The sequence below is a fragment of the Biomphalaria glabrata genome, chromosome 4 (assembly GCF_947242115.1).
Source record: "Biomphalaria glabrata chromosome 4, xgBioGlab47.1, whole genome shotgun sequence".
In the NCBI taxonomy this organism is placed as follows: Eukaryota; Metazoa; Mollusca; class Gastropoda; family Planorbidae; genus Biomphalaria; species Biomphalaria glabrata.
The window spans coordinates 46828849-46852282 of record NC_074714.1 but is presented as its reverse complement, the minus strand read 5'-3'; the positions used below and the strand labels follow the sequence as shown (position 1 = coordinate 46852282).

General features: G+C 32.4%; 2 protein-coding genes across 5 annotated transcripts; both read left to right on the top strand.

Annotated features, from left to right (window-relative positions):
* The first annotated feature begins 28 nt into the window (after positions 1-28).
* Positions 29-8008, top strand: LOC106055005 (N-alpha-acetyltransferase 10-like). 2 transcript variants are annotated; one of them, XM_056027106.1, is made up of 7 exons: positions 29-215; positions 3694-3792; positions 4476-4534; positions 4859-4910; positions 5059-5219; positions 5693-5777; positions 7503-8008. In XM_056027106.1, exons 1-7 carry the CDS (start codon positions 195-197, stop codon positions 7584-7586), a joined length of 561 nt encoding a protein of 186 aa, XP_055883081.1. In that variant the 5' UTR covers positions 29-194; the 3' UTR covers positions 7587-8008. The 2 variants fall into 2 exon arrangements, with proteins under 2 accessions (XP_055883081.1, XP_055883082.1); XM_056027107.1 differs by having other exon boundaries at positions 30-215; positions 4862-4910.
* A 1073-nt stretch (positions 8009-9081) lies between these two features.
* Positions 9082-21538, top strand: LOC106054992 (putative uncharacterized protein DDB_G0282133). 3 transcript variants are annotated; one of them, XM_013211083.2, is made up of 8 exons: positions 9082-9169; positions 10943-11059; positions 13214-13701; positions 13863-14188; positions 14799-14918; positions 16662-16787; positions 16967-17134; positions 17273-21538. In XM_013211083.2, exons 3-8 carry the CDS (start codon positions 13377-13379, stop codon positions 20657-20659), a joined length of 4452 nt encoding a protein of 1483 aa, XP_013066537.2. In that variant the 5' UTR covers positions 9082-9169; positions 10943-11059; positions 13214-13376; the 3' UTR covers positions 20660-21538. The 3 variants fall into 3 exon arrangements, with proteins under 3 accessions (XP_013066537.2, XP_055883079.1, XP_055883080.1); XM_056027104.1 differs by lacking the exons at positions 9082-9169; positions 10943-11059 and adding an exon at positions 11592-11756; XM_056027105.1 differs by lacking the exons at positions 9082-9169; positions 10943-11059 and adding an exon at positions 11592-11798.
* The last annotated feature ends 1896 nt before the right edge of the window (positions 21539-23434 follow it).

The window sequence follows — 23434 nt, the reverse complement described above, 5'->3', positions numbered from 1 at the left end:
TTACTAGTCTTTCTAAAAACCAAAACCGGAACCTTCAATATTCATATGGTTGCTACTTCCGTTTTCAAGGGACATTTGGATTCTAGACTCTATTCATAGTATAGATCTAGATATATAGATTCTAATTCAACTTGTGACTGTGTAAACGAATACATATCTAGTCTGTATAATTCATAAGAAACCAATCAACGAAAATGAATATAAGATGTGCAACGGTAATACCATGATAACATCTGATTCTGATAACTTACTGTAACTTAGTAAACTTAGTTATATAAATAATTAAATTATATTATATTAATTATAAACTAGAGACTAGACTAGTCTAGTGACAGTCTAGTCCATATTTAGTAGATTGAAATTGAAAGATTAAGATTCTAAGATTGTCTAGCTAGATTGCTGCTAGATTTACTCTACAGAGATAAAAATGATTTTCAGTTAATTAATTAATTAACCCTCTTAAGACGGAGCATTTTAGCATGTCTTGAGTCTTGTGCCAAAAAGACGGAGCACTATTTCCAGCCTTAACTTTAACACTTCACTTACAAAAAATTCCTAAGAAATAAACTAATTACTTTACTGTACACAAAACTATATATTATTGAAGAGAAATGATTGAACTAATTTAATCTTATGGAATTTATCTAATATATTAATATTTATTAAAATAAGCCAAGCTAATTTGCATAATTTATGCGCATACAATTCCAAAAAAGTTTTTTCAAAACAGAACAGAATTATAAAGTGTAAAGGCTAAAGGTAAGAGTTTTTAAAAAAAGTTTTAGGCTTGAATAAGCCCTAATACATGTCTTTAGAGAAACAAGGCACACATTGACTTGAGACCCTTCAGACACTTCTATCACATGATTATTTTACAACTCTCTCTCTTCCCCCCCCCCCCCCCCCCAGGTACCTGGAAACAAACACCTTCATTATTGTCACAGTGACTGTCACCCTTTTATGACCCAGGGATTTTATTTTTTTTTTAGCTGTTTGTTGTTCAGAAAGTTGGCATCATATTTATAGTCTCCCTGACAAATGTTTGAACTAAATTGATAGTAAAAAAAAGAGCATAAAACAGCCTATTGTGTGCTAATCTTTTGGTTCTCAAATGGGTCTTCTCTATCCAGCTACCCACCTTTACTTCTAAACTATGTTACAAAGAATAGACATCGTCTATTAGTGTAAACTTAGATCTAAAGTTTTCCTCAATTCTGCTCTTATTTTTATTAATTCTAGCATATTTAAAATAAAATCAGAGTCAGTGAGTTTGTTTTCATCATTATCAATGGCTGACATGTTATTTCACCTCTCACTAGCTAACTTAAAAAAATCAATTAAAAAAAATTATTACAATAAATTGACAATAATTTATCACAAGTGTTAAAACAGCGAAGGAAGCCACCATTACAGTCTACTAATGTGTAAAAATAGTAAGAACTAATCTGATTGGCTGATACTTTGGTTGGAAACATCGCGGCCGATATATTGTCCGGCTCGTCTTTTTCGCCAAATAGCCTTGGGCCGATATATCGGCCACGTCGTCTTAAGAAGGTTAAATAATTATTTTTTTATTATAAAATAAAAATTTGATTGTTGACTAGAGATAAATTCTATCAGACTCACTTTATACTTAATACTACTTTATAGAGTCTAGATTTATAGACTCCAGAGCAAGATTATTATAAATATTGAATTATTGGATCTTATTTTATTATTAATATATCTAATTATCTAGAGTCGATATATAAAATATAATAATTATATAGAATAATAGATCTATTATTCTATAGAATACTAATTAATATTCAATAATTATCATATGAATAATAGATGGGAGTGGGAGAGCGACTAGACTTGACTAGAGTACTAGGGTAGGGTAGAGTCAGAGTCACTAGAAGTTAGAAGATGCTCAATATGTGTTACTGGTCTTTTAGGTTTAGATCTACTGTCTGACTCTACTCATAGTCTACAACTATTAGAAGTATTACTAGATCAAACTAAATTTATCTAAATTCTACTTTATGTAGATATATTTTTTAATTAAGCTAAATTAAGATCTACTAATTTCAAATAAAATTGCATTTTTAATAAAAATTCTTGATTAAATATTTTTTTATTAATAGATCCAGTTAGATCTATTTCTATATAGATATATAGTAGTATAGATGGTTGAAATAATAAAATAAATTATTAATCTTAAAATAATTTTAATAATTGAATAGACTGTAGACCTAGAGATTATTACTAGAGTTAGAATAGACCTTAAATAGATGAGAAAATGGAATAGAATCTAAGACTAAGATTGGATGACTGCCTGGTTGTGTGATATCAAATTTATCATGGAAATGGTAACATTTTCCCCTGACTTTTGTTTCAAAAGGCCTGTGACAGGCTGTGTTCGAACCCTGACTGCTGCCATTCTGATGATTCTCCTAGAGGTTTGGGTTATGATGTAATATAATCTTCAAGCCAAAAGGAATCCCTGAAGCTATGATAACTAGATAGCTGGATTAGTCTGTTATAAATCTAACTCACTACAAAAACACATCTTTTCACTGTGGCATTTCAGAGTCGCCTGGCTTACTCAAGACAGCTTACGACACTTATCTTGCTTCATTTGCGCTTCATAACCACCAACTCAATTGCTAACTTCTTCTCATCGTCACCATAGAAACACACACACAATCCATAATAATTAGATGTCTAGATATAGGGAGTTTAATAAAAATGTCAAAATAAATTGACATTACTAGGCTGTTTGATATTGGCTACTGTAATAGGTGGAGATATCATGTTCAATCAAATAGGGAATTACAATATCTATGTCTTAATTATGGTATGTATTGATTGAATATATGTAAGATGTTAATTATTTTTAATTTTTTTTTTACTATTACATTTAACCACTGGCCAAGTTTTTAGCAGTATAGAAGCATAAATGCATAGAGTTGATCTAGTTTTTATGGATCTTTTCAAAGCTGCTTCTTAAAAAGGTATTGCAGCGAAATTCACTGTGATTCCCTTGATTTACTCATAAAGATGACCTACTATTGATTTGTTTACTTCTTTAATGTAATAATTTTAGATTCAAAATATATCCCAGACAAAAAAGTGCACTAGATAACAAATTTAAAAGAACAATTGTAGAGAATCTGCCTCCTCTCTGAAATGAAGCAGTAATATTAATTATGTTGATTGCATATATACAGATATACAGCATCAACACAATAGTTAATAGTACTCCACTGTTACATGACAGTTTAACCACTTGACATTATGTTTTGTTGTTGTTTTTTCCCAATAGTATTTTTTTTGTGACCTAAAAAATAATATCTCCACTTCTATTTGTCATACAAGGATAAATTTTGTTGTGGTCTGAAATCTTTTTTTTTTCTGACAAAGTAGGTTTTATTATGTTTATTATATTATTGTCATTGTGAAATTTTAATGGGACTGCCTACAATAGTAAATTTGGGCCATGGTGTCATTTCAGGGGTTGTCGTTTTATCATATATATATATATAGAGAGAGAGAGAGAGGCAAAGGCAAAATTAAGAGTTGAGCATGTCTGTCTTTCTAATTTAATTTAATTCAATTTAATTATTTTAAACAGCACTGCTATGTAAAAACATGCTTTGTATTAAAGAAAAATAATTCAACTTACAATTTTTACATATTTTCCTTTTTAAGCCTGATGACTTGATGAACATGCAACATTGCAACCTTCTGTGTCTGCCAGAAAATTACCAGATGAAATATTATTTTTATCACGGTCTTTCATGGCCACAGGTTAGTCTTAATAAGATGACCTTTTATTGTTCTTTTACAATTTATCTGATTCATAAAAATACAAAATGTTAAACTAATTTTACTTATTTACATTTACTGCTTAATTGCTATCTACTCACTGAATCTTCTATATATAGTGCATATATGTTCTATTGAGAGATACATTGTTAAAATAGAGACATTTTTTTTTTTCAATATATGCCTAATGGTTATCTGTGTGGGCTCTTTTGACATTGTTGGTGGAGGTGGGGATGAAGTGGGTGGGTAACATGACCATCACCCCCTGTGTGGTGCTCTCTTTTGAAATTGTTGGTGGAGGTGGGGATGAAGTGGGTGGGTAACATGACCATCGCCCCCTGTGTGGTGCTCTCTTTTGACATTGTTGGTGGAGGTGGGGATGAAGTGGGTCGGTTACATGACCATCGCCCCCTGGGTGGTGCGTGCAGATTTGTGAAATACTAGCAATAAATAAAATTTTATTTTGGAAATGTGGATGGTATTGGGTCAGATTGATTCTAACAAACTGGTCACTTAATACTCTGTACACACCCTGATCATGACTGTCTCTTATTTCGCTATATTTAATTCACCTTTTTTTTTTCTCTCTTTAAAAACTTGTCTTTATGTGTAATATGTATTTATTTTACTAGTAGATTAAAACAAATTTTTTCTCTTAATGTTAGCTTTCGTATGTTGCTGAAGATCATAGTGGAAAAATTGTAGGATATGTTTTGGCTAAAATGTAAGTATAATAATAGATCAATGTTTCTAAATACCTGTAGTTATATTTATTTTTGTTCAAAGATGAAAGACTAATATTATTATCATTGTTGAACCATATTAACTTGACCCAGTTTATTGAAAATAATTAAGAGTAAGTGCTAAATACTCATTGTTGGACTAAAGAAGCACAATGATAAATAAACAACTGATTGATATCAACTAATTCAAGAAAAGTTATTATAGTATTTGTTTTTAAATATCAACTAAAAGTATATTATATGCTTAGATTATAAATACATATGATTTTGAAATTATTTTCATTGCCATTTTTTAAAATATACTGTAGGGAGGAGGATCCAGAGGACTCTGTTCCCCATGGGCACATAACTTCGTTGGTATGTTTGTTTCTAGACCTTTTATTTGTGGGTCATTTGTTATTTTAAAAAAAAATTAAGTTAACTATTTAAGTACAAAGCAGGTGGTGTTTTTTTTTGTTGCTGTGATGTTGTTGTTTTTTACTTTAGAAATACTTTTTTTTCTTAGGCTGTCAAAAGGTCTCACAGACGTTTGGGGTTAGCCCAAAAACTCATGGATCAAGCATCTAGAGCCATGGTTGAAAACTTTAATGCTCAATATGTGTCTCTTCATGTCAGGAAAAGCAACAGGGCTGCTCTCCACCTTTATACGGAAAATTTAAAATTTTCGTAAGATTTGTATTTTATTTGAATTTTTTTCTAAATTGATTAACTCGATTAGGCGTTAGTCCCTAAACATAATTTTCCCCTATTTCTGAGTTCCTGTGGGACAGGTCATCTAATAAGTAAAAAATTTTCATATCAAACAGTTCTTACTGTCAATGTCAATTAAACTAAAAACATCAACTTAAATATTGATCAATTTTAGGGTTGTGAAAAGCCTAGACCTACCACTTACATGCCAATTTTCAGAAATTGTACACGTAAAATTCCAAAATTCATTTCAACCATTATCAATGCGGAAATTATAAATGGCTAAACTTTTGGTTTAATAACTATGGGTTATTTTTTAATTCTGACAATTATTTTTTCTCATGGCCAGTACTGAAAAATTGGTACAGTGGCTTAACCTATTTTGGAATTACAGAAAAATCTGGTAATATATTTTTTAAATTACCTTGTATTTTGTTTTTGTCTTATAGCATCAGTGAGATAGAACCCAAATATTATGCTGACGGTGAAGATGCTTATGCAATGAAGAGAGATCTTACAGAGTTTAGAGAAAAGGTAACAGTTAAAATAAAATCCCTGGAGAAACCACTAATGTTTTTGTACTGCCTTTCTGTCCCCTACATTTAGATCTCAAAAACTAAAGGCTTTGTACAGTTTAGGTAACACAGTCAACCTTCATTTTTATCAAAATAGGTGCAATTATTCATGGATGCAAGATGGCCGACTAAAACATTCTAACTTTATCATAGTGATGAAACTAAAGACCAGTATCTGTAACCAGTATCACATGTAAAATCCTAGAACACATGTGGCAACATCCTAAACCACTTAGACAAACATAATGTCCTTACCCCATACCAACATGGCTTAAGGAAATATAGATCATGTGAAACACAACTAATAGGACTAATTGATGATTTTTCAAAAGGTTTAGATAATAGTGAGCAAATAGGTTTAGATTTATTAGATTTTTTAAGGCTTTTGACAAAATTCACCTCTGTAGTTTGCTTAAAAATTAAAATATTTTGGTGATGGTACATTGCATCGATGGATTAAGGATTTTCTGAGAGGGAGAGAACAAACTAATAATAAATGGCTCTAAATCAACACCAATAACAGTAAACTCAGATGTACCTCAAGGAACAGTCTTTGGTCCACTACTATTTTTAATTTACATAAATGATTTACCAAATTGCATTAGTTCAGGAACAAAAGTCAGATTCTTTGCAGACGATTGCATAATATATAAAACAATAAAAGCAACACAAGATACAGAAATTTAACTAAGAGAATAAGATGAGCTACAGAAATGGGAATCAAATTGGAGCATGTCTTTCCTCCCAAAAAAAATGTCAGTTATTAAGAGTAACAAGAAAACTATAACAAATAAATCCCACTAATCTTATTCATGGTAAACCAGTAACACAGATTAAAACACGCAAAAAAAAAAAAACAACTTAGGTGTTATAACGAATGAAAACCTGTCATGGGATCCCCATATTGATGAAACTATCAAAAAATCAAACAAAGCATTAGGGTTTATTAAAAGAAATTTCTATAAATCAAATAAGATCATAAAACTAAAATGTTATTCAACCTTTTATAAGCCAATAATAGAATATGCATCTTCTGTTTGGATCCATCTTCAACTTTCTCCTAGTTAATTGATCTAGTTGTACTGTCTTAGCCAATAAATATTGATATATTAGATTTTTTTTTTTAAACAGAGCTAACTTTTAACATAGTTGCAAAAAATCAAATAGTTTAAACAAATTTCAAGTGAAGAAAGATTGTACAGTATCCAATTGTTTATTATTTACTAGGACATTCTTAAGATGTTTAAGATCATTAGGACATTTTTTTAAATATGCTGCACAGTATAATATTGAAAACTTCAAGGAACATATAATACATGTCAGCAATGAGGGCAATCATCGCAACTGGTAAAAGTTTGTGAAACATATTTTCATAAATCCCTGTGGCTGTGCAAACTATGGGGGGCTTTTGTCTGTTTCACCATTTCCTATTTAGATCTAAACTAAACGATTAAAATATTGCTAGAAGGTGTAGCTATGGTACTTAATAGAACATTGTTTTTTTGTTTTATTATGTCATGCTGATCACTTCTCAAGGCTAGTCAGTCAGTCAACTTGTTGCTGCTGCTTAATAGCATTTTATGTTCAAATAAATAATAGCAATTGTCTAACACTGTTTTGTACATGAACAGTTAGAAAGCATTTTTTTTTAATAATCAACCACTTTTGCATTGTTTTTCAACAGTATGGACTGAAGTCAGATGCATCAGTAGATCAATTGGAATTTTCTAGTAGTCAAGAATTGCAAAAATTAAAAAATCAAGATTGAGTTTTGTTAATTTCTGTTATTATTCATCAGCATATGACTGTCGTGCATGTGTGATTGTTTATGTACATAATTATATAAATGCATACGAGTTTTTTGTTTTCCTATTTCATTTCTAAAGTAAAATTCAGTGCATTTTGTAAATAAGCTTTTTTTTTAACCTAAGCTTTTGTGTGTGTGTGTGTATATGTTTATTTTATCTAGATTGAAAGTAAATCAAATGTTTATAATGATACAATCATGAATTGTAAATATGTAGGTGTAATTGCTTTTTAGACTGCTGGTAATGTTAAGAACTTTTGTTACAGAAGAAATAGAAAATGAGCTAAAATTATTATACAGTAGCTATTTTTAAGAATATTTTGTTGTACTCAATGAATGTTAAGATTGTGTCCAATAAAATCATTTCAATTAATTTCACAAGATTTATATCTTAGTTCATAATTTATTAATGATTGGATTATTTACTTTTAATGCTCATTTGCTGTCACTTGACAACTAAAATTCAAGTAGATATGCACTAATTAAGTGCAAAACTTGTTTCAATTTATAATCTCTGACTATCAACAGCCTTATTGATCATTAAAGGCAAAATAAGCAAAGCTCTTTAAAATTAATACACCTAGCTGGACCGAGACTTAGGTTCTAAAAATTATTATTTAATTAGCTCTTAGCTGTCAATATTTTGTAATCTTCATACATAGCAAACTCCATTTCTTCATCCACATTTTAGAGGTCTTCTGTGAGTCAATTTACTGCATCTTAGGCTCTTTACACCTCGCTTGGAAAAGTGTACTAATTACAGTTCATGTCACATAATAAAAATAAGTCTAAGCAAATCATTTAGTGAAAGTGATTTTATTAAGAAGTCTAAAAAGAGAAAATGTGTAACAACTTTCCACTAGAATCTGTTTCATGTTCACATAGGAACACTTACTGAATGCTATAGCATGCTTTGGTCATCCCATTTGTAGACAGGTTGGGGGGGGGGGGGTATCTGTGAAGTCTCCATGCTGCCTTTAGTTCGCTTCGGGATTTAAACTCAACACCCCATGATAGTTAGTCAAGCTAATGTACCTGTCACGTAGCAGACTGGGGAGTCACGTGATTACCATGAAGCTGTATTATATATCTTGCTATGATTGCCTTTTATGGTGGGGAATTAAACAATTCCAGGAAAGGCGATGCTCAATTCTGAGCTGTTGGAGGGGTTGTAGGATTAGTTAATTGACGTCCGGGTAGAATTAAAATAAGCTCGCCTAGTCTGCTCAGTGACAGTACCATACATTCATTTAAAGGTTTCACGACAGTTAAACAGATCTACTGTAGACTCAACTGCTTCTAAAAACATAAACACATAACAGAGCTGACATAAAATTTTGACATATTTATATAGGCTACCTATACCTGTCCGTGAGTGTAGGAACCTAGTTGAGAGCAAAAGAAACGAAGCTGCCTTAGGTGAAAGAAATAGTTGCCCTATCAACTAGCCCATTAGTAAACAAACCGTGCTAAACTAGAAATGAACAATGGTTACGAAGCTGCCCGGGCTTTCCATGTCCCCGGTAGCAAAATAAAATGAAATCGTAAGTAAGGCCTAGTAGGCCTATGTAGTGTCTACATTAGAAAACTAGCTAGATCAAGATCCTAGCAATTAAGCAATTTATAAGGCCTTGAAATATTTAAAAATAATATAAATATTTCATATCTAGATCTAAATAACGTCGCAGTCCGATCGATTGATTAATAGAAAAACAACACCTAGATATAGTGTATAGTCATACAAGACCACACTACCAAACAGCGATGTCCTTGCGAAAATGCGAACGCCGGTATGGACAGTAGGCCTATAAAGGGACTTCTTATGGTCCCACAGTTACGCTGAGCAGGGCATGTATCCCCTATGGGGGACGAACGTATGCCGAAGGCAGTCATTTTTGGTAAGCTAAAAGATGGTCGAGGTAACAGAGGTCCTCCAAGGAAACGCTTTAAAGACCAGCTTAGGCGCCAACTTGCCTTAGATGACATAGAAGAGAGCACCTGGTTGCGTGCGGCCTCAGAACGAGACAGCTGGAGGTCACTTACAAAGGCCGCGGGATATACATTTGAGACCAAAAAAAAAAATCCGCTGCCGAGGACAGACGCAGACGGCGAAAAGAAAATCTTAATCGACCACCGGTGGACAATGGTATGCTTTCCGTGGATGTGGGGAAATATGTAGGTCTTAACTGGGGCTGCGTAACTACGGGAAATATTGCATTCCTCATTAACCTTCGGACTCAAAAACAAGCCTTATTATATAGACTATAGTCTAGATTATAGATTTAGCCACGGTAGAATAATACTTGGGTTAGTGTGGTAAAATGAGGAAATCCTCCTTCGTGTCATCAATCCACCTTAAAAGTTGCATACTGCAAAATAGGCCTATTTAGAGCTATACAATTCATCATTCGAATTTAGCCCTTCATATCTTCAAGCTTTCACAAACTAAAAAAAATATATGAGATGAACTGCGCAGTGGTTTCCAATTCAGGGAGCTCTCCATATAGTTTTCTTTATATTGGGGTGTTTTGGGGCCAGTGTCTTATACGGGCCTCTTGGTAAAGAGAGCAGTTTTGGAGGACGTGGTCGACATTCTCTGGTGATACTCCACATGGACAGATTTCACCGATTCCAATTTTGAGCTTACGGTACATGTGTTGTCTCATTCTGTTGTGTCCGGTCCTGAGTCGAAAGATTAGACGTTGGTCTTGTCAGGATAGCTTATAGTAAGCGTCATCTTTCTTGTGATTTGGATGAAAGCTCGTCCATTTCTCATTCTTTTGAATCCCCGTGCACACTGTTAGCCTACAATGAAAGATCGATTTCGCTGATTAACGTAGTGAACAAAAGCGATAAGGTTATTTTTCTCCCCAAGTATGCTTACAATCTAAAGAAAATGTTCATAAAGTTCCACATCGAGTCATTATAATAGACCTAACCAATGTTTGCGCTAATGATGAACTATGATTGCAAAATGTCGCTACAAGAAATAGATCTATTTATTTTACAAACATTTCATAAAATAAGCTGTTTGAAAAGTTTTTCACTCTCTTGTTTTTGATTTCCTTCGTTTGGCTTAAAATTGGTCATCCCTTCTGTTCTCATGCAATCTATTAGGCGTAAATCGATTGTTTTACCGACAGCATAGCTCTAAGTAGCATAAAAGAAAATAATATACCATAGTGCTGCCGCAGCTATCCTCTAGCTTGTAATGCTGCTACAGACTAAATGCATGACGCGTGAGACGTAATCATCTTCTTTTTTGAAGTAACGTCTGTATTATATAAGATAAGATACGTAGCATATTTCTATTTCAGAAGAAAAAAAACACTTTACAGATGCAACTAGAATCGATAGTTGATATGGGGACTACTTTTGAACAAACGTTGAATGGAAAATGGTGACCGACAAAAATACAAGGATAGGACGAAAAGGTTAATGTTTCTTGCTTTCAAGTTAAATTTAAAGGTGCAAAAAATGTATTGAAGATTAAAAGTGATTTAGCTGAGTGTTAAAATTTTTTATGAAACAGACTATAGAGTAAGAGAAAGACCATGTTGAAAGAAAAGATGCCCGACGAAGAAGATGATATAATTTTGATATTGCCTTTTCTAATGAATCACACATTATAATCACCAGTTTTCTTCGCACTGAATTTGGTAAAAGTTAAAATTTCCCCTTTCAGATCATGCGGTCTATAGGGAAGTTGGTGTAAAGGTAATCTGTTTTTATACCCATTGTACGAGGGTGTCATGTGGCCAGCACAACAATCAACTTCCTTTACTTTTCCCAAACTAATGTCAAGTACCAATTAGAGCTGGGTGGATTCAGAGGCGCCCTAAAAATCCCAGTCTTCACCACGATTCAAACCCGGTACTCCTAATTCAGAAGCCAAGCACTTTACCACTTGGCCACCGCGCCTCCACTGAATTAAGTAATAGCGCATATATAGTCTAAATCTACGTCGTCGTAATGTCGACTTAAATTTTACATTTGTTGCATTTTAGTGGAATAGATGGTAGACAAATTTTGAAAACGAAAGTATTTTTAGTTGTCAACACTATTTGCCTTGCCTGGCGTTGATCTATTTCCGGGAAAAAAAGTTATTTCGGTGGAAATAATTTTAAAAAGGTGATTTTGATAGATAGATAGATCTGCATAGATCTAGATTAGGTAATTCTAGATCTTTATATCTAGACTACTAGAATTCGTAGTTCATGATAGATTTAATCTATATTTACTTCTAGTCTAGCTCTGATCAACAAGTTTAGCGTCTAGATTTCTAGATCTATTTAATCAATTAATCTAATTAAATTCATTGATAATAAATAATTCTAAGTAATAATATTTATATTATAACTAAATAAAATAATAATAGCAATATTATAGATCTAGATCTAAATATTCTATGAATTCTCTTGTTTAATTAAGACTTAATCAATCCTCTTCTAGCCTCAACTAGTCTAGATCTAGATTGTCTAGAGGGCACTAGTCACTAGAGGCTCTAGTCTTGCTCTAATTTTATTCACACATTTCACAAGTCAGACAAGACACAAGTGGTGTCATAAAATGATATGGTGCTTCAGATTCCAAATTTACCTACACTCTTAGTTTATAATGAAATGTCTTTTCAGATAGTTCACATTAATTTGATTGATCCTTATTACAAATTTGTAGTGATTACAAGGACTTTTTCTTAAATTTTAAACTAAAACAACAATCCAACAGAAGTTCATTGAGTGACTACACACAGAAGTCTTGATCCCTTTCACGTTCCCCAAAAACTTTTTTGATCGACATTACAGTTCCAGCTATTTACCAGTATTGAGGGTGATCCATTAGAAAAGATACTTTAAGAGTTTACTCAAATTTAATTACTGATTTTTCTAGACATGACATCCCTTTTTGAAATATGTATGACAATCTTTTTCCATGGATTGACTCGAAGCCAATAAATTATCACATATTCCTCTTATAAAAAAATGTCTAACAGGGCAACATTACAGATGTTGCCAGAGTTGTCTAAAACTAATGAAATTTCATCGCAACTGTTGGTAAACATAGTTCATTTTGTCGGAGAATATGCACCGCAAGCGTCATGTGACGTATGTCACAACCTCACTAAGTGTTTGACTCCCATTTTGGCATAAGATTTCCTTGTTTGAGACCCGATCTGTGTAACTGACTCCTAAAATCCGTCTCAGCCATTTTTGTTGAGCCACATTTAGTCTTTTCTCAATTTTGGTAGATAACTTCCATGTCTCACATGCATATATTGCTGTTGGGATGACATAAACTATCGTATTCTGGGCTTTTGGGTTAGTATTATAACCATATTGTTTGATTTAGGCTTCGAAATAGCTGGTAAGTTACATTCTTGATGTATGTTTTGCTTGAAATTTGCCAATATTTTTTTAGGAGATGGTATGCCATTTCTTTTTTTTTTCTCAGGGACATAATGTGCCACTTGTAATTGTGCAATGCCCCACTTAATGCACATGCTCCATAGGTTGGCACCCCTGCTTTAATTGGTTGTTATTGTGTGTAAATGTGTTGATCTTTATTCTACTTAATTTTTTTTTTTTTAGATTCAAACACATGAGAGCCTCATCCTCTTGCTGAGATATTCCTCACCAGTCCTAACCACAATTTGACTTGGAAAGAAAACATTAAGCAAAGAATAATTGACAGAAAAAGATTTAATCCTAGACTAGATGATGTTTATATAGATCTATTTAAGAACACAAAAGAATGGGTTTAAAAAAAAAAGTATGCATTGTTTGGATAATTCTGTCATATGCAGTAACTTATTCTTATTCTCAGAATATATTTTCTTGTGGAAAATATTGCTCTTGCGAGTCAAACAAAGATGGCAATACTATTGCAAATTGCTCATTAAGAAATCTAAAAGCTATTCCATTGGACCTCCCCAACTACATAACAGATCTGAATCTTTCATGGAACCAGATTAATCTCCAAAGTGCCTTACATCCACCATTGTGTACAATATATGGTAACTTGAGCACACTTACTTTGGCATGGAACAATATTGAAAAAATGTCTCAAGTGTTGACAGGTTAGTTAATAACTTTTCTCATGCAAAAATCAACTAGACTAAATATGATGCATTACTGAAATAGCTTCTGGTATAAAAACTAGACATATAAATAGGCAATAGGCTATACCATAATTTTCTCATCAATACTATATCTTTTTTTCTTTACATATTTTAACCAGGATGTGATAAGCTTGTTCAGCTTGATTTGACTGGCAATAAGTTACAGAGCCTAAATGCTAAAACATTTCTGGGCCTTGGAAAACTTGTAACATTACAGGGCTTAGAGGTAGCTAACATAGAAGCTGAGACCTTCAAGAGGGTCCCTAATCTACAGAGTCTGAACTTTACTTATTATGGCACTTTTCCAAATCTGCGATTGTTTAAAGATTTGCACTATCTGAGAGAGTTAGAAATTTACTTTGAAAAAATAGCTCGTCCTGATGCTACATTATTTCATTTTGAAAGAAATAATTCTTTGAAGATCCTCAAACTGAATAGCCCACTTGTAAGTAGATCCTAAATTAGTCCAAAAATATATGATTAGTCTTCATTTTAAGTAGCATGCTATTGTTATTAATTTGAAACATGCCATAAGAATTTAATTTGATTTGTCCACATTTATTTTTGTGTGACAAAAGTTGATGAAATTTTAAAGCCTCCCATTTCCCACAAGTCTACTGTCTTCGTTTACCAAACTCTGTGTCACTTGAACTTCAATCACAATAATCCATATCTTTTAACCTTCTATGTATCTATCTTGCATCTCCCCCCCCTTTTTTTTTCCCTCCCACTTGATCCTTCTGCAAGAAAAAAATGAACATGAAAAAAAGGTAAAGACAATGATACTTTACTTCTGAAAGTTTTCGGAATTGAGAAAAACCCAATCTATAAAGGCTCCAGAGTGATATGTGCTTCTTTCTTTATCTCAGTTATACTTTGGATACATATACTATTGAAAGCTACTTATTTGTAATGAAATTTATTGATAAAAAGTTGATTGTTAAATTCACATAAAATATTATGAACATTAATTGTCTTAATTAAGCAGCTCACAATATCAATTTAACCACATTCATTTGCTATTCTAATGTGTCTTAGTTTTTGGATCATGGCAGGTGAAGTTTTTCCCCAATACATTGCTTAGTGGATTGAAAAGTCTTGAATATTTGAGCTTTAGTGCTCCAAGTTTGTCTTTATTCACTCTAGCCAAAGAAGGAAAACCTTTACAACTTAAGGTAAGAAAAGATCAAATGTAGATTTCTCCTCAGTAACTTAGACGTTGCTTTCATTTTCTTAAAATACCAGTAGGCCTACTGTAGCAAACATATTCCTTCTAAATGAACATGCTGGGCTTCTTAAAAATCACTATTGCTATTTATAGTGTTATCAGTTTTATGATATTTAATTATAATATAGTTTTTCATCCGTAAAATACATGGGTAGGCCTACTCTTCAATGTTAGTGAAATTCAACATTAGTGAAGCTTTTGTTGTTATCATACGTGACAAGTCTAAGACTAGATTTGTATTCTTCCATATGCCTATTTCTCTTGTTCAAATTTATATCTACCAGCAAGTTTAATGTATCCAACTTTAAAAAAATCTTTCTGAAATATTTGAGGTCCAATGTAATAGAAGAAATGATCATATTGTCTTTGTATATATATATAGCTCCTCCTTCGTGATTGAAGATGAGCACATTTTTCATTTCCTATGGACTCGAAGATAACTGTAAAGTCCAATCCTTGCTTTGAAAAGCCGGCCCCATAAATGGCATGCGTGGGTTAGGTCAGTTGCAGATTGGCCTGCTTCTTTTCTCAGCTTTTTGTTGGTTCAAAACTCTTTTACCCTGGCAACTCTTCTTGCTTCAAATATTGAGACTCAGAGACTCACAGTTTCATGCCATGAAGAGCGATCAAGAGCTTTTGCCTAAGTGCTTCCCAGCCGTGAATGTAAATATTGCATTCCTTGAAGGAGCACTTGAGAGTGTCTTTGTAGCACTTGTATTGACCTCCCTGGGAAAGCTTTCCTGCACACAGCTCCCCGTACAGAAGTCGTTTGGGATGGCGATTGTCTGGCATGCAGACTACATGTCCTGCCTATCGAAGTTGGGACCTTTTTACTGTTGCGTTGATACTGTTCATGCTTTAAGATTTCTGTGCCTGGTATGTGGTCGGACGAACGCACCTTATGGATACTCCTTAGTCAGCGTAGGTGAAAGGAGTTTAGCTTTTAGGTGTGGCGGGAATATAGGGTCCAGGACTCTGATGCATATAGGAGTGATGGGAGAACTACAGCACTGTAGACTTTCAGTTTTGTGGATATACTGAGTCCTGATAGCTTGATCAGAAATAAAAAAAAAAATGATTTTCAATCTTATCTTATATAATACAAGACGTTACTTCAAAAATGACCTAAATTCTGGTTTTCCTGGCTAGCTCAGGCAGCCCATTCTATGCTCTAAAATACAAGGCACAAGGCCTATAAATATAGTCTGAAGATTTCTTTTAAATTTGTTGAAATCTTAAATATTGTTTGGTTATATATATATCATTATATCAGAAAACAAAATTTTATTGTGTTTTTTTTTTTTTTTTTGCTGAATACTTTTCAGTTGTTTAATCTAAACTATAAGTAAAAAAGTAAATTGCCCCTTTGAGACCTTGCGATCTATAGATAATGTAAAGGTCATTGGCTGACGGTTTAAGAGGGCGTCATGTTACAGCATCATGACTAATCCCTTTTACTTTCCCCAACTCGTCAGGTACAATTAGAGTTTCTTCAAGTCAACGTCCTCCTAAAAATGCTGAACTTGAAATCCCAACATAGATTCATACCTGGAACTTCCTCAGCTCTGAAGCCAAGCACTTTACCACTTGGCCATTATTTTATGCTATGTTACGCAAAAACAAAGAATATTTTGTTGACACTTATTTGAAATGGTCTTTATAAAAAAAAGTTTTTATAAATTTTCCACAGAGATTAGAGATCTTCAATGTAAGAAAAGTAGACCCAGAGCTGTTGAGTGGAATGTCTCAATTAGAAGTACTGAAGCTGCATAGTGTCAAGAATACAGATAAATTGAAACTTGTTCCCTCAATCAGGGTATATCATAATTAAACATTCATTAAATTGTTTTCAACTTTTGTAAAGACTAAGACTTAAAAAAAAACAACAAACATGCAAACAAAATAAACATTTTTTATCTACAGGATATTATCAGCAGATATTTTTCTTTGACTGAATTAAGTGCATTATTTACTTTGTATGCAATCCTTTTCTAGGATCTGGAGGTGTTTGAGACTACCATGAACTCAATCCCAGACAATTGGTTATTCAATTTGACTTTCCTTGTGAGATTGAACCTGAGTGAAATTCCTTTAGACAAAATTGAACACAAAGATATTCTTCATCTCAAATCTCTGAAGTTTTTGGAGATCTCTGGGAATGCAGTAAGTTAAAATATTGGCTGTAATGAAAAGTTATGTTTATCTTTAGGAGTTCCTGATTTTTTAACTTCTAACCTAGAATAAATTAATTAGTGATATTTTATTCAGATGACTGATACATTTTTTTTTCTTATTGACCAGATGACAGTATTACCTAGTAATTTTCTGGAACCATTAAAACTTAGCTTAGAAAAGTTTCAAATGCATCACTGCGACCTGTCCAAATTAGACGACAATGCTATCAGTAGCATGATGGTTCTACAGGAGATTGACCTTAGCAACAACTACATAGAATGGATTGGTGAGGGCAACTTTGTGAATATACCATACCTAAGGAAACTGAATCTGCAGAACAATATTATCCACTCAATGCAAATTAATAAAGGCTGGTTTACCACAGCCAGTGAACTAAGGGAGATAAACCTTTCCAATAATAATTTAAATAATTTTCCTGAAGCACTGCTAGACACAAATTTAACAGAGTTGGCACTTGCCGGTAATAACATCAGTGTTTTGCCTGCTCAAAAATTGTGTGGCTTGGAAAGTTTATCAGTTCTAATTCTTGCAGACAACCCCATTCATTGTGACCTCTCTACTGAGAAGTTGCTAAATTGTCTGCCAGGTCTTCAAGTTGATGGTAAATGTGAAACCCCTTCGAATGTAAGAAACTGCAAGATCAGTGAGCTAGAGATATGTTTGCACAAATTAAGCTCAACTTCAGTGACATCTGAGCCAACGTCTACAGAGACGAAAAACTCTACAAAAAAGAGAGTGATGAATATGATTCAGCAAGACACAGAGTCAGATGTAATAGTAAGGCCTATAGTTACTTTACGCTATGATGAAGCTGTAGCTAATAGTAAAAGTGAAGTGATACAGCCATCAATTAGCACTGCAGACAATGTAGAAATCGCAAAGCTTTTTGGTAATGAGGCCAATAGAAACACTGTTATTTCTGATCAACTGCTTCAAAAGAAACAGAAAGAAAATATGAAAAATGATTCTGACACAACAAGCAACAACACTGTACATAATGCAATGAACAAGTCAAATGTTGCTACTAGTAATATATCTGATGAAGATACAGAAACTTTTTCCCTACAGGCTCAGAAGGTGAATAATTCACAAATTGAACCTTTAAGCCAACTTCAGAGCAATATGAACAACTCTTTAAATGATAGCACTACAGTTAGCAATTCATTTCAGAGCAAATATATTAATATGAATAACTCTGTAACTGATAGTGCCTCAAGTAACATTACATCTCAGAGCAATTATATCAGCGTGAACAACTTCACAACAGAAAGGTTTACAGTTGACAATACGTCTCAGAGCACAAATATAAGCATTAGCAACTTTACAACTAACAGTGCTACAGGTGACATCAATATCCTAATAAAATTTGAACAGTCTTCCAATCAACAAATCTATATTCAAGGTAAAAATGATTCTTTCCTTAATATCAATGACAGTCTAATTCCAATTAATTTGAATGATAGCACTACAGTTAGCAATTCATTTCAGAGCAAATTTATTAAGATGAATAACTCTGTAATAGATAGTGCCTCAAGTAGCATTACATCTCAGAGCAATTATATCAGCGTGAACAACTTCACAACAGAAAGGTTTACAGTTGGCAATACATCTCAGAGCACAAATATAAGCATTAGCAACTTTACAACTAACAGTGCTACAGGTGACGTCAATATTCTAATATTTGAACAGTCTTCCAATCAACAAATCTATATCCAAGGTAAAAATGATCCTTTCCTTAATATCAATGACAGTCTAATTCCAATTAAGACACAGGAATATAATGACACACTGAACAACACTAAAGTCAACTTAGTCGCTGAAATGGATCAAGTATCAAAACCATTTGAAGACCTTTCAACTAATACAGCAGGAAATAAAACCATCCTTAACAGTACTTTTTCTTTGTTAACAGGCATTGCCAATGTATCAATGGACATTGCACAGAAAGAAAATATGAAAAATGATTCTGACACAACAAGCAACAACACTGTACATAATGCAATGAACAAGTCAAATGTTGCTACTAGTAATATATCTGATGAAGATACAGAAACATTTTCCCTACAGGCTCAGAAGGTGAATAATTCACAAATTGAAACTTTAAGCCAACTTCAGAGCAATATGAACAACTCTTTAAATGATAGCACTACAGTTAGCAATTCATTTCAGAGCAAATATATTAATATGAATAACTTTGTAACTGATAGTGCCTCAAGTAACATTACATCTCAGAGCAATTATATCAGCGTGAACAACTTCACAACAGAAAGGTTTACAGTTGACAATACGTCTCAGAGCACAAATATAAGCATTAGCAACTTTACAACTAACAGTGCTACAGGTGACGTCAATATCCTAATAAAATTTGAACAGTCTTCCAATCAACAAATCTATATCCAAGGTAAAAATGATTCTTTCCTTAATATCAATGACAGTCTAATTCCAATTAAGACACAGGAATATAATGACACACTGAACAACACTAAAGTCAACTTAGTCGCTGAAATGGATCAAGTATCAAAACCATTTGAAGACCTTTCAACTAATACAGCAGGAAATAAAACCATCCTTAACAATACTTTTTCTTTGTTAGCAGGTACTGCCAATGTATCAATGGACATTGCACTGGGTGACAACATTAATAAGCTATCACTGGGCTCACAGTCTAAAGTTAGCAAAGAGAATGATCAGCCGAAATGGAATGCTTCTAATATCACTTTAGATATTACCAGTTCCAAGCCTTTTACAGCCAATAAAAATATGAGTATCTATGGCATTAAAAGTGTTCATAACACACTCTTTCAAGTTAATACATCAGAAGCTGAGAACCCTGGAAAAGAGTTAAAACAATCATTTAAAAGTGATTTACAGAATATGAGTATTATTAATGAAAGCACTGCTACACCATTTAAAAATGTTCACACGTTTCAGTCTTATACAAAAACCACTAACAATAATGTACCAATGGCTGATTGGTTAACACTAAGTTCTTCTGTGAAGGAAAACTTAGTATTGAAAAATGATTCAGAAATGGAGGGTGGTATAAATCAAGTCATTCAGCATACACAAGGTTCTTACCTGTCTAGAAGTAAAGGTGTTGAGAAGACTTCACCTAATTCAGACAGTAAACCAACACTGCACTCACAAGATATTAAATCCCAATCTTTGTCGAACATAGAAGCTCTATCAAATAACTCTTATGGTCCCAGCAGCACACCATCAGAGTCAATTTTTGGGCCAGATAGCCAGATAAAGATACCAGCCAAAGAGCCAGTGCCTGTCCACATCAAAGAAGTTGAGCACACTGAGTCTCCATTGGGTAGTCTTATTGCAACTCTAATAGTGGTTACTCTTTTGATTCTCATAATGGGAGGAGGCTTCCTTTGGTTCAAGAAACACTGGCAGACTGGATCCTATAATGCTGCCACTAGAGGATCAGGACAAGTGGACCAAGTAAACATTTCATTGGCTTCAATCAATCCAACGAGTTAGGTTAACATAGTGCACACATAGTTTACACTCATCAAAGTAAGTAGGTTTCAAATATGTGTTCCAAGTTAGGTAAAGTGTAGTTTAGGGAAAAAAAAGATTTTTCTTTTAGAAGCTTAAAACGTGCAAACACTTTAATATATGTTAGTGTGTTATGATCAATAGAAGCTAGGCTGATTTTGAATTATTTTTTATTTTTTTTGTAATCAAGTTCAAAAGTAAAATTAAAACAATATTTCTATAGTTTATTCACATTTATAGATGTTAAATAGAGATGAAATGCAGTATTTATAAATATACATTCCCATATTTTTAATTTAATATTTTAATAGGAAAAGATCTAAGTTATATTTATTTTTACCATGCAATGTATTTTTATTCTACAGAATTACTTCTTCCTTTTTTTTTTATCTCACAAGTTTGCCAATTCTTTTAATGTAGGACACAATCTTATATTTGTACATTTGGTTTATTTCATTTTTATAGAAATTTGGCTCTGTTAACCACAGATGATTGTTAATACTGCTGGAATATTTTGTTTTTAGATCAAGTTTCATCATTGTTTTATACATTCATTTTGTAATGGATTCCTTTTAAATATTGATTCATTTTAGATGCCATACAAATATGTCCACAACTTTTTAAAAATGTGATTGCGAATGTTTCTTTAAAATATTTATTACAAAAAGATTGAAAACCATTTATTTCACATGAAAGTTAAGTAAAAGGTTCCTACTTAGCCAAACATTAATTGCTGAGTACTTAAGAAAGCATTGTTATAGATTTGCATTTGTATTGCTTTTTTAATAGCGAAAGAAAATTATTTTAAAAATATATCTATTTACACATTTCTAGATTGTAGTAAAAAATGTTTTCAAGGAATATATATTTTTTTTTCCATTCTGTTAAATTTTAATGTTCCAGTTAATTTTTATTTTTTTCTAGTTTTATTTATTTGTTGAAAAAAAAATTTGGTTTGTTAAATTTAGTTAATTGTTGTTATTACTGCTCTATTACTACTCATTTTAAATTATTTAGTGTAAAAATGTAGGAATACTCATGTTCTTAATTTTTGTAGTAAAAATTTTTTTCAACGAATACATTTTTTTTTAATTCTGTTAAATTTTAATGTTTGAACTAATTATATTTTTTTTCTACTTTTTTATTTGTTACAAATAATAAAATTTTGAAAAAAAAAATTTAGTTTGTTAAATTTAATTACCTGTTGTTATTACTGCTCTATTACTATTATATTACTGCTAATTTAAAAAATATTTAGTGAAAAAATGTAGGCATACTCATATTCTTAATTTTGAGTCGGTACTTTGATTGTCAAAAGGAATCAGAACAAGATACAACTTCAATTTTTTATATTCGAGGTAAAAAAATAATAAATTTGCTCAATCTTATCCATATTTGTAAGAATAATTAGATAAGGTTATTTTATTGGTCCAAACAAATAGAAATTCCGTTTGACTACATCAGTTATCCACCTTAGAATTACTACCATATCAATATTCTTTTTGATGATGCATGACATTGAAACACCAAGTTTTAGAATCTCTTTGTATTAGCCTTAATAGACAGAAGCTGACCACTTCAGATCTGATGTATTTGTGGTTTAATGGGTGAAGTTGTCTTGAAGGATATATATATACGTTTTGGAAAGGTATTTTTGGTAACTGTGTTTGAGTGATAAAAGATGCTTTTTTAATTAGTCTTTTTAATGAATGCCTTTAAGACATTGATGTACTAAAGCTACCACAAGGTGATGACAAAGGTAATTAGACTACTGATGGCAGCTGTATAAAAAGTTTAATTACTTCTTATCTTATATGATACAGACATTACTTCAAAAAAGAAGATGATTATGTCCTAGGCGTCATGCATTCAGTCATGCATATTAACCAATGACCTCAATTCTGCCAAGTCACTGGTTTTCCTGGCTGGCTCAGGCAACCCATTCCATGCTCTAATAGCGCTAAGGAAGAAAGAGCATTTGTACAAATTTGCCTTAGCTTATGGAACGAGATATGTGCCTTTATCTTTTTATCTTTCTGAGTATTTTATTGAATTTTGTATTTGAAGATTATGGTTCAGTGTTTTATGTATAATTGCTACTTTACTTTTAAGTCTTCTATCATGAAGGCTTTCTAAATTTAGTGATTTGACTAAAGTTGTTAATCTACTCAAATGTGAATATTCGTTTGTTATGAATCTCACTGCTCTATTTTGTGTCTGTTCCAGTTTCTTAAAGTTTTCTTGAGTTGAGGGGTCCCAAACAGAGGATGCATATTCTATTACTGGCCTAACTAAGGTTAAATAACATTTTAGCTTTATGTTCATTTTTGATTTATAGAAATTTCTTATGAACCCTAATGCTTTATTTGATTTTTTATAAATATAGTTTCATCAATATGGGGATTCCATGACAGTTTGTCATTTATTATAACACCTAGGTATTTTGCATTTTTAGTCTGTATTACTGGTTTACCACGAATAAGATAAGTGGAATTAATTTGTTTTAGTTTTTTTGTTACTCTTAATAACTGACATTTTTCTGGTTGGAAAGACATGCTCCAATTTGATTCCCATTTCTGTTGCTTTTATTTTTCTATATATTATGTAAATAATCTGACTTTTGTTTTTTTGGTAAATCATTTATGTAAATTAAAAATAGTAGTGGACCTAAGACTGTTCCTTGAGGTACACCTGAGTTTACTGTTATTGGTGTTGATTTAGAGCCATTTATTATTACAGTTTGTTCTCTCCCTATCA